The sequence below is a fragment of the Cucumis melo genome, chromosome 6 (assembly GCF_025177605.1).
Source record: "Cucumis melo cultivar AY chromosome 6, USDA_Cmelo_AY_1.0, whole genome shotgun sequence".
NCBI classification, from domain to species: domain Eukaryota; kingdom Viridiplantae; phylum Streptophyta; class Magnoliopsida; order Cucurbitales; family Cucurbitaceae; genus Cucumis; species Cucumis melo.
In genome coordinates, this window is record NC_066862.1 from 11,200,484 (window position 1) to 11,219,606 (window position 19,123).

At 36.6% G+C, this 19,123-nt stretch overlaps 1 protein-coding gene across 2 annotated transcripts; it reads right to left on the reverse strand.

Moving 5' to 3' along the window:
* Positions 1-947: 947 nt before the first annotated feature.
* On the reverse strand, positions 948-18,575 carry LOC103496151 (uncharacterized). Of its 2 annotated transcripts, XM_008457892.3 has the most exons (18): positions 18,283-18,574; positions 17,427-17,600; positions 15,742-15,923; positions 14,699-14,804; positions 14,480-14,556; positions 12,564-12,654; positions 11,786-11,975; positions 11,339-11,465; positions 10,893-10,973; positions 10,695-10,796; positions 10,146-10,241; positions 9,877-9,951; positions 9,507-9,626; positions 3,347-3,475; positions 2,469-2,546; positions 1,836-1,922; positions 1,491-1,577; positions 948-1,397 (listed from the first exon to the last, which is right to left on the reverse strand). In XM_008457892.3, the coding sequence occupies exons 1-18, from the start codon at positions 18,335-18,337 to the stop codon at positions 1,347-1,349; spliced, it is 1,908 nt and encodes a 635-aa protein (XP_008456114.1). In that variant the 5' UTR covers positions 18,338-18,574; the 3' UTR covers positions 948-1,346. The 2 variants fall into 2 exon arrangements, with proteins under 2 accessions (XP_008456114.1, XP_050942229.1); XM_051086272.1 differs by having other exon boundaries at positions 948-1,577; positions 18,283-18,575.
* Positions 18,576-19,123: the final 548 nt, after the last annotated feature.

Consider the following 19,123-nt stretch of genomic DNA (forward strand, 5'->3'; position numbering starts at 1 on the left):
GAATTACAAAAAAGTCAAGAAAAGTCTCGATATGAGTTTTCAAATTACATTCATCCACAAGTCTTATTCTTACAAATGGAAGGATAAAGATACTGTATAACCTTGTAGAGATTCTATCAAAATTAATAAAATACAAAAAGAAAAAAAAAAACCAAAATAAAACATTAATTAAGCTTATCTTCCAACAACTACTTTCCAATCTTTAATACTAAATTATTAGTTATCCTAACTTGTCAAATTAAAACAAATGGAAATACAATTGAAAGCTTAATGTCTAACCCATGTCCGAGAAAACATCAACCTTCAAAACTCCAAAAATGGAATTGAGGATGAAGGACCCATGGTTAATCATTTAATAGAATTGATTACAAGAATATCAATTACTAAGCAAAAGTAAGTCACGTTTTAGAAACGCTGTGCCGTACTTTTCAAGAAAGCCAGCGAGCTCTCTGATCTTTGTGGAGCAGATTATCGTCTTCTCTCCCAATGATAAATGTCGATGTGCTTTTGGATTGTTATCTCTCCCAATGATAGAGTGCATTCCTGTAGCGGAGTTTAATCGTGATTTCTCTGATTTTGCAGGGATGCGATTGGAGGAATTGAATGAGTTTCGATCGGCATTGATGGATTTGAGAGCCAAAATGGCGGAGAGAGTTGAGAAATTGAGGGCCTCTGTTGCCACAGCTACCACTGCCGCAGCAGCCGATTCACGACGGGGTTAGGGCCTTTCTAGATTTTTCTTATAGTTGCTCCGTTTGATTAATTTTATAGTTGCGGCTAAAAGAGAGGTTTGAGAACATTCTGCCATTTCTTTGTGCAAGTTTCACGTTAATAGGATACATATACCACCACAACTTCACAGCCAAGGGAGCACACGAAGGTTTTTTAAATTAGAAAAAAAAAAAAAAATTTTGAATAAGAACATGCAAGCAAAATGCAAAGGAAAAGACACCTAAACGAACTTATTGATCTAAGAAAATGCAAACCATTCTCTTTAAATTAAAACTAAAAATTAATAATGAAAAGGAAAAGACAGCATACAAATGATGCTCAATACTACGATTCCTACCATAGTTTTAAATAGACAATCACATAATTCCTACAACAACATGCTTTTGGAGATTTCTCAGCAGCCACCAAAGGATAAATGAGCTTTGTACCTTCCAGTACACCTTGAAACCTTTTTTATTTATTTAAATGGGATTTTATTGGTCATTGAAGAGGTTTTTCCTGCAAAAGTTTTGAGTTTTTAAAGACTTTACAGCAAGGCTTGGGCTTTGGTTTCTCCCTTCTTGTACGAACAATCCAAAGTCAGAACTTTGGTTGGTGGAAGAAGCATTTCAGGTTCACAGCTTTGATTTGTGTTCAATGAAGGTTGGGTCAATGCATACAACAACCTGTTTTTATTATAACCCAAAATGTTTTTCAAGAGAATTTAGATTAAGTTCAATCATTCTCAACGTTGTTCCAAAGGAAGAGAATGTCCATACCTTGCCAACACTTTTGCCTGAATGCAGATATTCAACCGCGTCAACGACCGACTGCACGCCCAAAAATCTTTTTGGATCCACCAAAACCTGTAGAGAGGATTTGAATCACCCAGGTATAAAGAAGTTATAAAGGTTGTATAACAAGATTTTTGATGAAATAATTCATTACTAAATGAAATCATGAAAGTACCAGAATAACATTCCTTGAAGCATCTTATTTATTTGTTTCACTACAATTAGTATTTGTCTTTTTTCTCAAAAGATGTACATTTTTATTTCTCCTACCTACTATATCTCTTACTGACACCATAAAGCTGCAGTACAAAGAAGATGTAAAGCAAATACCTTCAGCTTGCCTGAGGAGAAGAGATTAAATAATGTATTCAAATGTTGCTGCCATAGGTGAGCATATTGTACGAGGAAGAACCCAGCCTGTAGTGAAATTGAGTGACAAAATTATTACACAATTACTTAATACAAGCAGGTAGAGAGATAGGATGACACTGAAATATTATAGGTTCGTGCGCTAAAATGTATCGTGCATATCTTGAATCAGCTAGATATTCTTATGTAGCATTTTAAGGTAGGTGGACGTTGTTATTGATTTTCTGTCCAGTGTAGTAATATACAGGAAACCAGCATGCAGTAAATTGATGGATGCCACAATTATTGTACTAAGGATACATACAAAATATGAATTAGCTAGATAAGACGTCAAATTCAGTACTAAGATGGATGAGAATAACAACCGAGGAGTACAGGAGCAAATTTTTCAAGGTCAAATTTCTATGTTGTAGGTTGTATTTAGTAACTATTTAGTTTTGGAAATTTGTGCATCTTCAGACAACTTCTTAATCATGGTTTTCATGTTCTTTTAGAATATAAAAATCAATAGGCTTGGATTTTGATAACACTTCTGAAAAAGAAATTGGGGGGTACAAGATATATCAGTCATTATGAAATGGTACGGAAACATACAATAGTTTGGCTCTTCTTTAGAATTTTCTCGCAAAGTCCTGGGTAATTTGATGGCTCCCACCCGTTTTCTCCTTGATACTGAGATGAATGTGAAACAATACAATAAGAAACTAAAAAACAACGAGAAAGATACTAATTTTGAGCATAATAAATGTGGGATGGAGCTATGAACAACAGTCTTGCAAGTTATATTTCTAAGTAATGAGATGGGGGGGGGGGGGGGGGTGTTCGAATAAAAAATAAAAGAAAATAAAAGAGTAGTATATGGACTTGTACGTTTAAAAGTTCATCTGGATCCTCAATAATTATTTATGGTAGATTCTGCTTTGGTAATATCCAAAGTAAAATACTGGAATTTCTGAACCTGATATTAGCTTTCATTAACACCCACATTTAATCTACCAATCGGACTTTCACGAGGCAAAATAGAGAATTTCATTCAAACTTCAGATTGATTGTTCACAAATATATTTCGACTCAATTAATTAATCCTACTAATTGGCATGCAAGTGGATTTGAATTTTTTAATCATTGAGAAAAACTGCAGCCAGCATCTAAATTCTAAGACTAGCAGAAAAATGATATCTAGAATATATCAGCAATTCACTTCTAGCACTAAACTTAAACTGAAAGCTAGCCGTCAACAACTGCTTAAATTGCTTTTAAGAAATACAAATCTTGATGACAACAGACATGCTGTAGCAACAGAAGTCCAAGAAGACTTTTTTTTCCTTTGGAAATAGTATACTGAAAGCAGATACAAAAGTATAAACTGACTTCACAAGAATGAAATACAGTACCGCAACAGTCGAAATGTTCCATTAACAAAAGCTAAGTACAAAGCAACAAGATGGACATAGGGCTTCTAAAAAGCTGACCTGTGAGATCATTCCAATCACAATTAGTCGTCCATAGGTAGCCAATGCATTCAAACACAAACTAAACATATCGCCTCCAACTGACTCATAGATGATATCAACGCCTTTAGGATACTCCGTCTTTAGAACCTGGAAAACCAAAAACTATAAATATACCCCTCCCAAACTAAATGACTAGAACTGAATGGAAAACAGGCTTTCTTGGAATATATCCCCACATTTCTTGCACTAAAAAAAGAATTTCATCTTCAAACCGTGCACCATAATTTTTACTAACAGAAAGGCACTGACAGCCTGACATCCCAAAATAGCTTTCTACTGTGACACCTACGTCAGACAGGAAACCAGCATAAAGTATTCAACTTAAATATTATTGTTAGCATTAGTAGGGCTTTGTCCTTAGAGTATTTTTGGAAAAGATAATATAAAAGATTTTATTTCCTAAATTTTTTCCTTTCTTACTCCTATTGTATTCTATTTATTCTCTCCCTTTGTACCTATTATATTCATTCATAAGAAAAAAATAAAAACTAAAGTATCGTGGTTTTACTCCCCGTTCTCGGGTTTCCACGTAAGCCTCGTGTTGGTGTTGATTGCTTTCAATATGATATCAGAGCAAAACAAAACGAAACCCTAGAAACTAAACTAGGAGAAACCCAGATCGAAACTGAATCCGTCATTGCCGCCGTCGGGATCGTCGCCGCCGTGGAGAAACAGCTTCAAAACCTACAGAAACAGCCGATCTACCCAACGGGAGTAGTTTTGCAGCCATACGCGCCGCCGTCTGACCAGAAAGTGACTCACGCGCTGCTCATGCCCGGTGCGTAGGCCCACGCGTCGACGCCGTTTCACCTCACCGCCCAGCCCATTCCCCTCTATGCGTCGTCGGATGTCCAACCGTCATACCCTTCTGGCCATCCGCATTCTCACGCGCCGCCTATGCACTCCGGACAGCAACCCTCAACTGTAAATCTGTTAGATCTGTACAGTAAGCGAGTATGTTGACTCTTTACAACAACTGCTATTTTCTGGTAATGGGATTGATCAACCCCAGAACAGATCGGACATTGAAACGGACGAGTCTTCGACGCATTCCAAACCAACCGAGTTGCCGACGTATTCCAAGAACCCAATAACTTTGTTCTCTAATTTACCGTCAAATTATATAATTGGCTCTTTGGGTTCGCCTACAAGGAACTTTTCAAGTGAAAAAATTAAATGGGAAAAATTATTTTTCTTGGTCCTAATCAATAAAGATGTTCCTCGAAAATCGCCACCGGTTCGGCTTTTTAACTGGAGAGACTGTACGTCCTCCACCAGGAGACGCCTTGGAACAACTCTGGAAAGGGGAGGACTCACTTATTCGGTCCATGCTGATTAATAGTATGGAACCTCAGATCGGCAAGCCTCTGCTATATACAGCCACAGCAAAAGATTTGTGGGATACAACTCAGACCCTTTACTCGAAACAACAGAATGCCTCTCGGTTGTATACACTGCGAAAACAGGTCCATAATTGCAAACAAGGAACCCTAGACGTGACTACCTATTTTAACAAGCTCTCTCTCCTCTGGCAAGAGATGGATTTGTGCAGAGAGACTGTTTGGGACACACCAAATGACGGTACACAATATGCTAAACTTGAACAGGCTGACTGTGTTTATGACTTCCTTGCAGGATTTAATCCCAAATTTGATACTGTTTGTGGTCGTATACTTGAACAAAGACCTCTTCCCTCCCTAATGGAAGTGTGTTTTGAAGTCCGCCTGGAAGAGGATCGCAGTAATGCCATGGGTGTACTGACTACCCCTACCATTGACTCCCCTGTCTCTAGCGCTTGGTCCTCAAATCATGATAGTGACAAGAATAATGGGAAGTCAATCCCTGTGTGTGAGCACTGCAAGAAACAATTGCACACCAAGGATCAGTGTTGGAAACTCCACGATTGTCCCCTAAGAGGTAAGAAACGATCCTCCAACGAGAAACAGAACTCAGTACATGCATACATTAGTGAGATGACCCCTGCCAGCACTTCTTAATCAACTGGTCCTATTGCAAGCCAGACCAAGACTCCATCTCTGGGTGTCATTGCTCAATCAGATATGCCTCAGTCCCTTAGGCTTATTAGCGTTGATGGGAAGAATCCCTGGATCTTAGACTCGGGGGCTACAGATCACTTGACAAGTTCTTCGGAACACTTTATCTCGTATGCCACGGCTCTCTAGCTCTGATCGTTGGCAAAGGACAAATAGTTCCCTTTGACGGTTTTGCTCTGCAGAATGTTTTGCATGTTCTTAAACTATCTTACAATTTGTTATCTATAAGCAAGATCACTTATGAGTTGCATTGTAAATCTATCTTCTTACCTGAATCTGTTTATCTTCAGGACATGAGCTCGGGGAGGACGATTGTCACTGCCCAACATAGTAAGGGACTTTGCATCCTTGATGACGATACCTCCTATAGTAGTTTCTCTAGGATTGAGTTTACTATCATCCTACTTTAGCACTTCTGAACAAGATTGTATGTTGTGGCATTTTTGGCTGGACCACCCAAACTTTACATATATGCAATATTTATTTCCCCACTTTTTTTCTAAACTTGATGTGTCTTCTCTATCTTGTGATGTGTGTATCCGGGCTAAACAACATCGGGTCTCTTTTCAACCATATGTACACAACCGTTTACCCTCATCCATAGTGACATTTAGGGTCCTTCCAAGGTCACCACCTCACCGAAAAAGCGGTAGTTTGTAACTTTCATCGATGACCATACCCGTCTTGTCTAGGTCTACCTTATCACAGATAAATCCGAGGTTTCATCCATTTTCCAAAACTTCTATCATACTATTGAAACACAATTCCATACAAAAATTGCAATTCTTCGGAGTGATATTGATTGGGAATTCCAAGACCATAACCTTAGTGAATTTTTAGCCTCCAAGGGGATTGTTCACCAAACTCGTGTACCTACACTCCTCAACAAAATGGAGTGGCCGAGTGAAAAAATCGTCACCTTTTGGAAGTAGCTTGTTCCCTTATGCTCTCCACTTCCCTTCCATCATACCTGTGGGGAGATGCTATTCTTACAGCCGCTCACTTAATCAATAGAATGTCTTCTCGTATCCTCCAACTTCAGACTCCCTTAGATTGTCTTAAGGAGTCTTTCCCCTCTACTCGTCTTATTTCTAAGGTTTCTTTTCGTGTGTTTTGGTGTACCGCTTACGTCCATAATTTAGGCCCTAATCAGACCAAATTTACCCCTCGGACTCAGGCTTGTGTGTTTGTTGGGTATCCCCTTCACCAGCGCGGTTATAAATGTTTTCACCTGCCGTCCAGGAAATATTTTATCACTATGGATATTACTTTCTGTGAGCACCGACCCTGCTTTCCCGTTAGCCATCTTCGGGGGAGAGTGTGAGTGAAGAGTCTAACAACACCTTTGAATTTATTGAACCTACTCCTAGTACCGTATCTGACGTTGATCCTCATCCCATAATCCTACCCACAAACCAAGTTCCCTAGAAAACATATTACAGGAGGAATTTCAGAAAGGAAGTTGGGTCCCCTACTAGTCAACCGCCGGCTCCAGTTCAAGACTTCGAACCTCCTCGAGACAAAGGTATGGAAAACCCTATAGAACCTTGTACTAATAATACGATGAGTGAGAATGACAAGTCTGATGTTGCTGTTTTTGAAAATATGGAAGAAAAGAACTGTGGTGATGAGACTGAGATTAGAACAGAAACCAGTAACAATGAAGCTGAACAGGGTCATACAAGGAAACTTGATGAGTATGATCCCTCTCTTGACATTCCCATTGCTTTGAGAAAAGGTACTAGGTTCTGTACTAAACATCCCATTTGCAACTATGTATCCTATGATAATCTCTCTTCACAGTTTAGAGCTTTTACAGCAAGCCTTGACTCTACCATAATACCAAAAAGTATCTACACTGCTCTAGAGTGTCCTGAATGGAGAAATACTGTTATGGAAGAGATGAAGGCTCTTGAAAATAATAGAACTTGGGAGATTTGTGCTCTACCCAAGAGACATAAAACTGTATGATGCAAATGGGTATTCTCTCTTAAATATAAAGCAGATGGTGCGCTTGATAGATACAAGGCAAGGTTAGTAGCAAAGGGATTTACTTAGACCCATGGTATTGACTATTCAGAAACTTTTTTTGACCATACTTTATTTACAAAAGTTTTCAAGACAGGGAAGATTGCAGTTCTAAATAGTTTATGTGGATGATATTGTTTTGATTAGAGATGATCAAACAGAAATCAGTCAACTAAAACAGAGAATGGGTGATGAATGTGAAATCAAGGATTTGGGAAATCTGAAATATTTTCTTGGAATAGAGGTGACCAGATTTAAAGAAGGTATCTCCGTGTCTCAGAGAAAATACACCCTTGATTTGCTAACCGAGATAGGTATGTTGGGATGTCGTCCTGCTGATACTCCTACTGAATTCAACTATAAACTAGGAAACTCTGATGATCAAGTTTCAGTTGATGAAGAACAATATCAACGCCTTGTAGGTAAATTAATTTATTTATCCCATACATGTCCTGATATTTCCTTTGCTGTGAGTGTCGTCAGCCAGTTTATGCAAGCTCCCTATGAGAAACATATGGAAGCTGTTAACAGAATTCTGAGATACTTGAAAAATACATCTGGTAAAGGGTTGATGTCTAGAAAAACAAATAGAAAGACCATTGAGGCATATACTGACTCGGATTGGGCAGGATATGTTGTTGACAGAAAGTCTACCTCCGGTTATTGTACCTTTGTTTGGGGTAATCTTGTAACTTGGAGGAGTAAGAAGCAAAGTGTTGTGGCCAGGAGGAGCACTAAGCCTGAATTCAGAGCTATGAGTTTGGGAATATGTGAGAAAATTTGGCTCCAGAAAGTCTTATTAGGAATGTGAGATACCATTGAAGCTTTTTTGTGATAATAAAGCCACTATTAGTATTGCTAACAACCCAGTTCAACATGATAGAACTAAACATGTTGAGATTGATCAGCATTTCGTCAAAGAAAGACTTGACAGTGGAAGCATATGCATTCCGTACATTCCTTCAAGCCAACAGGTTGCTGATGTTCTCACCAAGGGGCTTCTCAAACAACACTTCGACCTTTGTGTTAGCAAGTTAGGACTCATTGATATTTACGTCCCAACTTGAGAGGGAGTGTTAGAATTAGTAGGGCTTTGTCTTAAAGTATTTTTGGAAAAAATAATATAGAAGATTTTATTTCCTAAATCTTTTCCTTATCTTTTCCTTTCTTACTCCTATTGTATTCTATTTATTCTCTCCCTTTGTACCTATTGTATTTATTCATAAGAAAAATAATATAAACTAAAGTATCATGGTTTTTCTCCTGGTTCTTGAATTTCCAGGTAAGCCTCGCATTGGTGTTAATTGCTTTCAATAAATATCATATGTGAAGTTATACCTTATAAATACAAATAAGATGCAGTTCAATTCTGGAGAAAACTGACAAGATTTTTAGATATTGGGAATAAGAAAACATTTAATTTTGTGATTCCTAGTCCCACCCACCCACACACATTCAGAAATCATAATAATAATAAAACCACCGTTGATTAGGTTCTATGAAAAGTACTTTTCATTTTTAATGAGAAATGGATTAGGGAGAAATCAATATCATTGTAAAAGAGGAAAATAAAAAGGAGCGGTAAGAAATGAATCCAAAGAGGAACGAGCCAAGAGGATAACATAAAGCTCCTCATTTTGGTGTTGATCAAAAGACTAAGTAAAAATGATATCAGCCGAGACATTATAAAGGCTCAGTGACCAATCGCCTAAATCTCCCCCTCAATCTACAAGAACTATGAAAGAACCTTTGCTTATTTTCCTACCAGATTCCAAATGTCATCAGCAAAACTTGTAGTTAATTATAACCACACGAGCAAGCAAGATATTTTTCATATAGTCAGATATTCTTCCCTTTTTCTTTGGGATGGGGAAGGGGGGTTGGGGACCTAATTCAAGTAGTCAGATAGATTGTTCATATTTTTGTTCTAGATCTAACTCACAAAGCTTTCCGTATAGTTTCGATTTAGCACCTGCTAAACAGTAAAACTCACAAAAAAGAGAATAAAAAATTTAGAAAGGATTTTAGAAACGTACAGTTTTAATGTCTTCAGATTTATAATCTATAACTCGATCAACTCCCAAATCTTTCAAAAGTGCCGCTTTTCCCTTACCTCCACATGTTGCAACGACCTTATTTCCAGCTAACTTGGCAAGCTGCACATTTGGAAATAATGTGAAATGAATGGTATTTATCTAACAACTGAAATTAATAACCACAAATGTCTGGAAATGGTTCAAACAGACCGATCATGGAGGAGAGTCGGAAGGAATTTTCTTGTAGGACTAAACAAAAGAGTTCCAATTGACACACATTTAAGATATTTCTTCACATCATTTGAATGAAAATTACATTATATGTAAAACAAGAAGCTACTACAAGAAAGATAGGCAATAATTATTAAACCTGGACAGCAAATTGCCCAGTTCCTCCAGCAGCAGCAGTGACAAGAACAACCTTTCCAGATTCCATTTGTGCTGCCTAGATAAATAGTGAAAACAATTATCAGTGTACTTAGAGCACTAAAACGTCTGAGTGAAGCATAAGATGATCAGACCAGACCAGCACAGGAAGAACTTTGTAGACAAATCTGAAGTTTATAAGATTTGTTAGTAGAAAATGTAATTAAATCAGTCATCAGAAACAAGTGGTCACAATTTTCAGGAAAAAGAAACCTTTTCTAGAGCAATGGATGCTGTTAGCCCTGAAGTCAGCATCGCCACAACTTCTGGATCAGGTCTTGCAACAGGAAGGATATGTTTCGAATGAACCTATTCGAGTAAAACAAAAGGAAACAACAACCACAAAGTTCTCAGTACAAATTCCAAACCACACATACAATACTCTCTCTCCCTCCCCCTCTCTCTCCCATTGAAAATGTTGAACAAATAAATTCCCGAAGGAAAGGAAAGGAAAGGAAAGGAAAGGAAAGGAAAGGAAAGTGAGAAACAAGAGCATTACAATCATAAAACAATATAAAGAAATAAAAAACCAATGAGCCATTAAGCTAAAGGATTCAAGGACAACAACACAGAAACCACAAGGCTCCACTGAAACAACCCAAAAACATACTTCACAAAGAGATGATCTAAAAGCGTTGACATTATGCAATCAAAATCACCTTATAAGTGTGGGATTGAAATACTTGGAAACAAATTATGCATAAGATGAGAAAATCATCCCAAGGCTCAATGATTAAGCCAAAATTTTTAAGAGAACTTCACCGTGACAAACTCTGCATAACTTCCAAATGTCATCATTGCAGCAGGAGTTCCAACCTTTAGGTGAGTGACAGAATCACCAACTGCTGCAATTATACCCACACCCTGCAATGAAAATCACTTTTATTATTTAAAGAATTAAGTACAATTGTAACAAGCAATGGTCTTATTAGCCTAAAATTAAACAGTTAACCCTCCGACCTCAAAACCAGCATCTAATGGAAGCATAGAGTGAAGATCTTTGCTGCTACCGCCAAAATAATGACCTGAACTGAAATTTACCTGTAAATTATATACAAGTTAGAGGAGAAACGAGATTCTTGCACATATTATTCCAGAAATAGAGCCTAGGCGTGGGGCTTCATAGTCCTTTAAGCTGGGAGAATAGAAATGAAAAGAGTGCCAATAATGTTGCTAATGTTAACTAATAATGTTGCTTATGTCAGGACTCAAAAAGTAAATTCTAAATATACACAGATGATCTGGTCTCAGTATCACCAAACTAATGCTCAGAAGTTTTATTGCCTTTGCACTATAACATCAGACAGAACCTCATTTTGTTAAAACGAAAAAGGTGCAACACGAAGAGAATGGTAAACAATGTACGACAATAAGATTTATTGAGATTTTGAGACTTTGAAACTTACATCGCTTGCATTTACGCCAGCATATACGATTTTCACGAGAACGTGATCTGGTTTGATGGGCAATCTCAATGGTGAGCGCACGATGCTAGTTGCTCCACGAAAATTGTGGCTCAAAGTATGAACAACTCTAGAAGAATAGTTAAATGAAAATGTAAGCAATTACTGACTAGTGATGAAAGACTATATAAACTAAAAACAAAGAAGCCAACATACTTCAACAACAAGGACATGGCATGGGCACATAATCTGATATTATTATACATCTACATCTACATCTACATGCATGATGTCCCACTTCAGTCAATTGAATATCAAATTTCAAACAACCATAATGAAATTCATCCTTCATAGAATTTTGATTCATTGGGTAAACAGTGGAATTTCCAAATAAATTGCAAATCAGATAATCACAAACCAAAATAGGGTGAAACATAGAGCATTACGCACACTTTCTCAAAACTTTGGGGAATATCAACTTTCTGAAAAAATGCCGTTGAAGATTGTTTTCTCAAACGAGAGGAAGGAAGTAAGTATTTTGCTTCTTCTGTAGAGGTGGGCCAGTACTCCATCCCTCTACGGTTTGTAATCCATAGGCAGGAACCAGCTTTGCTCTCATCAGTGATTAGTTCAAAAGCACCTAAAATGCATTGAAGCATGGAATATTAAAAAGCGACTTTAATTGAAAAAAGTGTGGAGAACAAGTTTTATTTGCAAATTGCAACATCTTTCTGACATGTTTAACTAGATATGCAGGATGGGATTTTATTTACAAATGTCCTTGAGAAACAAATGAAGGTTCATTTATATAAATATACAGAATTCAAACGTATCACCAAGAATCTCAGATCCAAAGACAGTATTTTGTGGTCTTCTTTTATTATGACCTGCTCTTTTTTCTTTTCCATTTTGTGTGAGTTCGTTTGCCGCTGACTTTACAAGTTTTTCGTAGTGACTACAACTCTGCAACTCGTCCCCCAACCCACCAAAGAAAAATCCCAAATAAAGAAGTACCCTTCTTAAAAATAAATGAAACACAAAGCTTCTGAATGCAATATGGTACTACGTTCAAAGTTGTATGCCAAATGGTAATAATAGTTAATGAAACATTGAAGGATGCATCAATCATCCAATATGAGTCTGTAAACTGCAGGAAAAATTTTTCCACAGAAGGGTAATTTAATTCTACCACGAAAAATCTTCCATGAAATGGCATTGAATAACGAACCTTTAATCACCATCTCCATGGGAACAAAACCTCCCAATCGTTCAGCAAACCTTTCACCAACAACATTTGAAGCCAGCTCTGTTTTCACAAACTGCAAAGAAATTTTAGATAACACACGCAGATAAATATTTGGTACTTGTCAATGGATATATGTGAAGAAATAGTGCAAACAGAATGAAATATGATATGCAGCCTAAGAACAATGCACAAAATTGGCACATAGGCCCTTGACTATGCTATTTTTTTTTAGAAGTACAACAAATTTCATTGATTAAGAATGAGAGTACAAAGGTATCATCTCAACAGACCACCCTGTCAACAAGGAGACCCCAATTAAGTAAAATATTATCAATGGAATAATTACAAAAGGTCTTCGAAATTGAAACCCATAGGGACACGTGAAATCTAACTAAAGACCAAACATCACTATGATTCCTTTTCCTACCACGAAACACACAACCATTCCTCTCTCCTCATACATCCCAAATAATAGCGCAAACCCCAGCCTGCCACAAAATCCCCCTTTATCTCTTGAAGGCCTATGGAGAAGTAACTCTATGATCATCATATGAACACTCTGATGACCACCGTAGCTAATTCCGAACTCCTGCAAAAAAGAACTCTGCAAAGCCCATGTGTACTGACAATCCTAGAGAAGGTGATTAAGGTCTTCCTCTGTCTTCCGACAAAGCAAACGACAAAAAGACCCAACAAGAGATGTCCTTTTTCTAAAAAGCCTATCAATAGGGTTAACCCGACCAAGAAAGACTTGTCAGATAAAGAACCTGGCTTTCTTGAGGACCTCAATCCTCCAAACTATGTCAAAAAATAACTCCCTAGAAGGCTAGGGATCCAACAATAAACTAAACAAGGATTTACACGTATAACCCTAACTCAAATTAGGACTCGAAACACGAAAATCACTTCTCCCTTCCCTAACACTGAAACCATCAAGCAAAGAAAGAAGAAAGGCGACCCTTGTCTTTTCCTATTGGTCAAATTGTGACAGAATCTGAAAGAAAAAGACAAGATTCTCATACTCAACTAAATAACATAGTATCATGCACAAATTGAAGGTGCGACATCCTTCCAACCGTAAAAGGATCAATCATATTTCCTTCCACTCCCTTGAAAATGAACCAACTGAAGACATCTACAACAATTAAGAATAGAAACGGTGATAACTGGTCCCCTTGTTTAAGCCTTTGGAAGCTTGAATCGGTCCTTGGACCTTTTGGGGTTACATCGATGAGGATAGAATACCTCACATTCCTAACACACCCTCACTTCCACGTTCTCCACTTGTAGCCAAATCCTTTCTTCATCAGCACTTTGTCCAGAAAGTCCCAATCCACATGGTCATATGCTTTTTCAAAGTCAAGTTTTAACACCACACCCTCCTTTTTCTTCGACCTGTGCTCCATAATGGCTTCGTTAGCTATAAGAGCTTGATCTAATATCTGTCTCCCTGCCCAAAAATTAAAATCGACTATGCTATTGAAGCTAAGCATTGAAAGTAATTGCAAAAGTATTTGAATGATACAAAAGGAAGCCAAAGACAGAGAAACAAAGCGTAATAATTCCTCATCCATGAAGTCTTATACTTGAAATCCAACTACCAATTGAAAATCCCATCAGGTAAGAAATAATGTAGTAGGTTCAACGATACCACATAATACATGAAGAGATATAGATAACATAATTGAAAAATGAAACAGAAAAAAGTTGAACACGAAACAATTGTCATGAGATCATCAAGAAACTACAATTAGCATATCACTCATAATCTCATTCGTCTTGTGTGTGTCCCTTTTAGCAACCATATATCGGTGATTGAAGATGTTACCCTCTCAAGATTGTAGTAGAAGTTTGAACATTGGATAACATTGAGAAAACGCTTCAACTTATCTTCTTACCTCCGGACAAAGTACATTGATCCGAATCCCCTTGCGTTTGTATGGCGAAAGTGATCTAGTAAACATAACAACACCACCTGAAATAACGACGCATAAATTCGAAGTCATCTTTGCAATTTTCATCATCCATTAAGACATAACTGACCACAAACAGTTTAGAAAAACAAGTTGCACAAGGTATGAGAGAATAAAAATACAAATAAAAGATAGATAAAACACCTTTTGACGCAGTATATGCTGGGTCTATGGATAATGGATAAAGACCTGAAGCAGAACCTAGGTTGATTATCACACCAGGTCTTTTCATTGATTCCATAGTCCTTATCTGGTCCACACAGCAGAGAGTCAAGAACACATTAGTTATTAGTGAGTGAGTTCTAAGAAGTTCAATAGTACGTCTATTTTGGCACCAACGGTGCACAGTATCATAGAATTTCCCCCCTCTGAATGACAGACCACGACAGAACTCCCAGGAGAATAAATGCAGATAATTTTGTTGAAAACACCTATTGAACTCTGAACCTTTAAAAAAGTTTAGCCATAAAATTTTGTAGCCACACCAAAGAAACAAGCGATTAGATAATAGATCTTTTTTTCTCAAGTAAAGAATATTTAATTAACAATGCTCCTCCTCTAAATATTTAATATGAACAAAGGTTACAATTAGGAAGGACACAGGCAAATGCATATTAGAGGATGTTAACGGTCAGAAGTTGAACAACAGTCTCCTTCACTCATCTTTTTCCTCCCAAGGATCCTACTCAACTATATTGTGAACTGTTAGTTAATTTGGGAAAGATGAAGATGTACAAGTAAATGCAGAACTTAATAATAGAAAAATTACAACAGATTTAAATATGTACAAGGGTAGGACATCAAATTCTCTAGGACTAAAACCAATCTCTATGAAATTTCTTTCATTACCAAAACAATTCATATAATTAAGGATGCCCTCAGTAACTAACCTGATAAATAATACGCTCTATAAGCAAACCAAATATGAGGTGGATTCATTTTGAATTAAACAAGATTGACTACTGAAATTATTAGAGTTCCAACCAAAGATGGAAAAAATCATGTAAGTGTGCAGATGGCATGAAGTTGAAGGGTAAGTAAATTTTTTTATGATCCAGTCATCCAATGAGTAGAATATCCTATTCCTAAGCAACCCAAATTGCAAAACCAAATTTGGCCTCGACAAAGAAGAAAAAACACTTCATGGTACAAGGATGGAGAAAACCAAGACCCATATGAGGGCATACCGCAAGTTGAGTGCATGCTATGACAGAAAGTAAGTTCACATCAATAACATGTCTCCATGTATGAGCACCATCAGTTTGATCCTTATGAAATACTATTTTGCTGCCAATTCCAGCACTATTGATACAGATGTCTAATCCTCCATATGTTGCTAGATGCTTGCTAAAAGCCTTCTGTACGTCATCTGTGCATCAGCCAAGTGAAAATTTGAGAAAACATATAAAAGCATAGACTTATTCTAACAAATGAATTTGTAGAGGATACGAAGTAAACCCAACGAAAAAATGTCTACACTCAGTGTTAGGCATATTCGGGCATTGTTTTGATTTTTTAGTACATATGCAACAATACTTCACAAGGAGTCGACAACCAAAAGCATCCTAGCGCTGTCTAAGCATCTAAAGGCATTTTTCATTAAAAAGAGAGAGAAGAGAAAAGAAAAAAATCTACCTTAAGTTTACATCAAATGGAGTGGTTTTTAGCCTTTAATAACTACACTAATTTACTATCTTTCAGCAGTTTTTGGTCATTATGGAGGGATGAGAACAACCACGTCTTCAACAAAACACAATCTACTTTCTTTTTATGGATCCACAAATTCTTTTTTTTTTTTTTTTATTTTAGATCTATTTCCGTACATGTTATTCTCCCTTTTCTACTAAGAGTCTTAATAATAATGACCTCTTGGCAAATGGGAGACCTCTTTTGCAGTTTTGGTAGGTTCTTACTGTTTAGGGGGCTTCCCCTCCTTTGGTAATATTAATATTTCATACCATCAACATATACAGTTTTTCAGTAATTACAATTTCCTTGTGTAACCTCCTTGGTGCTAGGTCTTCCGGCATATTTTTGGTTTATTCATTTCAGAAGATTTTTCATTGTCACTAAGTTGAACAAAAAATCACACAAATGCATAAAATTGGTACAGCTTATATTTTTTCTACATTTTCCATGATTGCCACTGTTATCTTGGAAACAAATTTTTATGTACATACTATGACAAGATAGAAGGAAAGTTACAAATAACTCCTATTTCCAACATGAATGACAAAATGGCTTCCGAACTGAGAAATCACATTTTAGGTGTAGTTGCCGAAATGCTAAGAAATAGGATACCAAGTAGAAGCGAGAATTTCGGTGTAGTCCATCCTGTTATGCCACGGCTGAAAGTTGTGTTCAAAGGTTTTTTGGCTTGAAAAGTTTGAGAAGTTGTCATTGGGGTTTTATTTCTTAGATTTTTCATAAAACTAAAATAATTATCACTACACCCGTCACAAGTACAAATGACCACAAGCTACGAGTTGAATTGACAATCTCTTAACTATACAATTGAAGAAACAGGTTTAACTTTTAATTCAAAAAAATCAGGAGAAATGACAAGGGCCTCGGAGCTTTCATGGCAGGGAATACCCCATTCATAGGATTAAACTCCAATGCAAACAATAACAACTATAGCCATGGGCCCGCAATTATACTATAACCGCTTATTACCGGTGACAACTAGAAATCCAAAGACAATATTGATGTTATTAAGTTAAAAATTACCAGAGATAGATGCAATAAGGGGTGAACCCCACCACCCCCCTCCCCACAAAAAAAAAAAAAAAAAAAAAAAGGAAAAAAAGAAAGAAAATCAAAAGAAACAATGCAAAAGAAATCATAAGACAGGAGAGATTCTTCAGCTTACTTCTGTTGGTAACATCACATCTTACGAATATTGCAGGAGGAGCCTCTAACTTAGGGTGAAGCTTGGCATTCTTTTGTTGGATAATAGATACAGTTTCTTGTCCCTTCTCTTCAGAAACATCAACAACAGTCACAAATACTCCCTTCTCTCCCAGAGCTAGGCAGAGCGCTTTACCTAAACAGAAATAACCACCAAATAACAAGACATAACGAACAGCCATCAAGTACCAAATTTTAGAGAATAATAATAAAATCAATGCATCTAAGATAAACAAATTGATTTTTGTTTAATCTTTCATTAGTTCTCAAACGGCTCACCAGTCTTTCCAATACATAAAAATGAAAATCCACGCCCGTGTAAGAAAAATCCTTTTCTACTTGTTATTTTCAAACATACTAATACACAAATTCAAATAAAATACAAACAAACAAGGCCTAAGCACTAAAACACCATTACAACAGTACCAAACCTCGAAACTTAAGAACAACAATGAGTTTTTAGTATTTCCCCTCGTGATGCAAATGCATTTCAACATAAATCATAAACAGAGGAAAATCAGCTCAATCTTAAACCATCATCCAAGCTTGTCGGAGAAGAAACACGTAAACCGATTCAATTCAAACTCCATCAACAAATACATGATTAAATTAGTAGGATACAGAAAAAATTAATTCACTCAACTACATGATTAAGACAATCCATCAACAAAACGGTTAAAAAAAAAAAAAAAGTCGTTGGACGTTAATCGTGAAATCATGATCATATTGAGGACAGTTGATAGTGAATATAAAGAACCAATTACATCACCAGAAACACATCAAAGGAAATAGAAAAGGCAAGAGAATAAAGAAATTACCAATTCCAGAAGCTCCACCGGTGACGAAAGCCGATAATCCAGGTTTCAACTCCATATTCAGATTGGAAATGAGGGAATAGGGAGTAAGAGGAAGTTGATAAAGCAATGGAAATTGCTACCGACCTATTTGCATACGTTGAAGGTGTGTATGAATGTGTAGGATAGAGGAATGGGCGGTGGGGTAATTTGAGAAATTCGAGATTTATGGCCAATCATCGGCTGCTCGTGAAAATGCTGAAAGCCGGCTGAGATTTTGAAAATATCGAAGAGTCGTTGACGTTGCTGAATGAATGAATGAATGAATGAATGGGTAAGGAAGAAATAATAATAATAATAATAATAATAATAATAATGGAAACATAGTAAATGTTATTTTTATTTTGGCAAAATTTTATATCCTTAATGGGAACACAGAATATGTACTTTTCATCAATTTAGACACTAAGGGTGTGTTTGGGGGAGGGAAAGAGTTATGGGGGAAAAGGATTATGATAATCCTAGGATTATGATAATATGTGTTTGGGGAAGATTTATTATTTATAGTGTTATGATAATATGTGTTTGGGGGAAGAATTATTATTGGTAGTGTTATAATAGTATGTGTTTGGGAAAGGGATTATTATAGTAGTGTTATAATAATATATGTTTGGGGAAAGAATTATTATAGTAGTATTATTATAATATGTGTTTGGGGGAAAGATTATTATTATAGTATTATTATAAAATGTGTTTGGAGGAAGAGTTATGATTGTAGTATTATTATAAAACTTGTTTGGGACAAAGATTACGTTAATTAGATTTATGTTATTTTTTTTAAATAAGGAATGTTAATATAAGAATA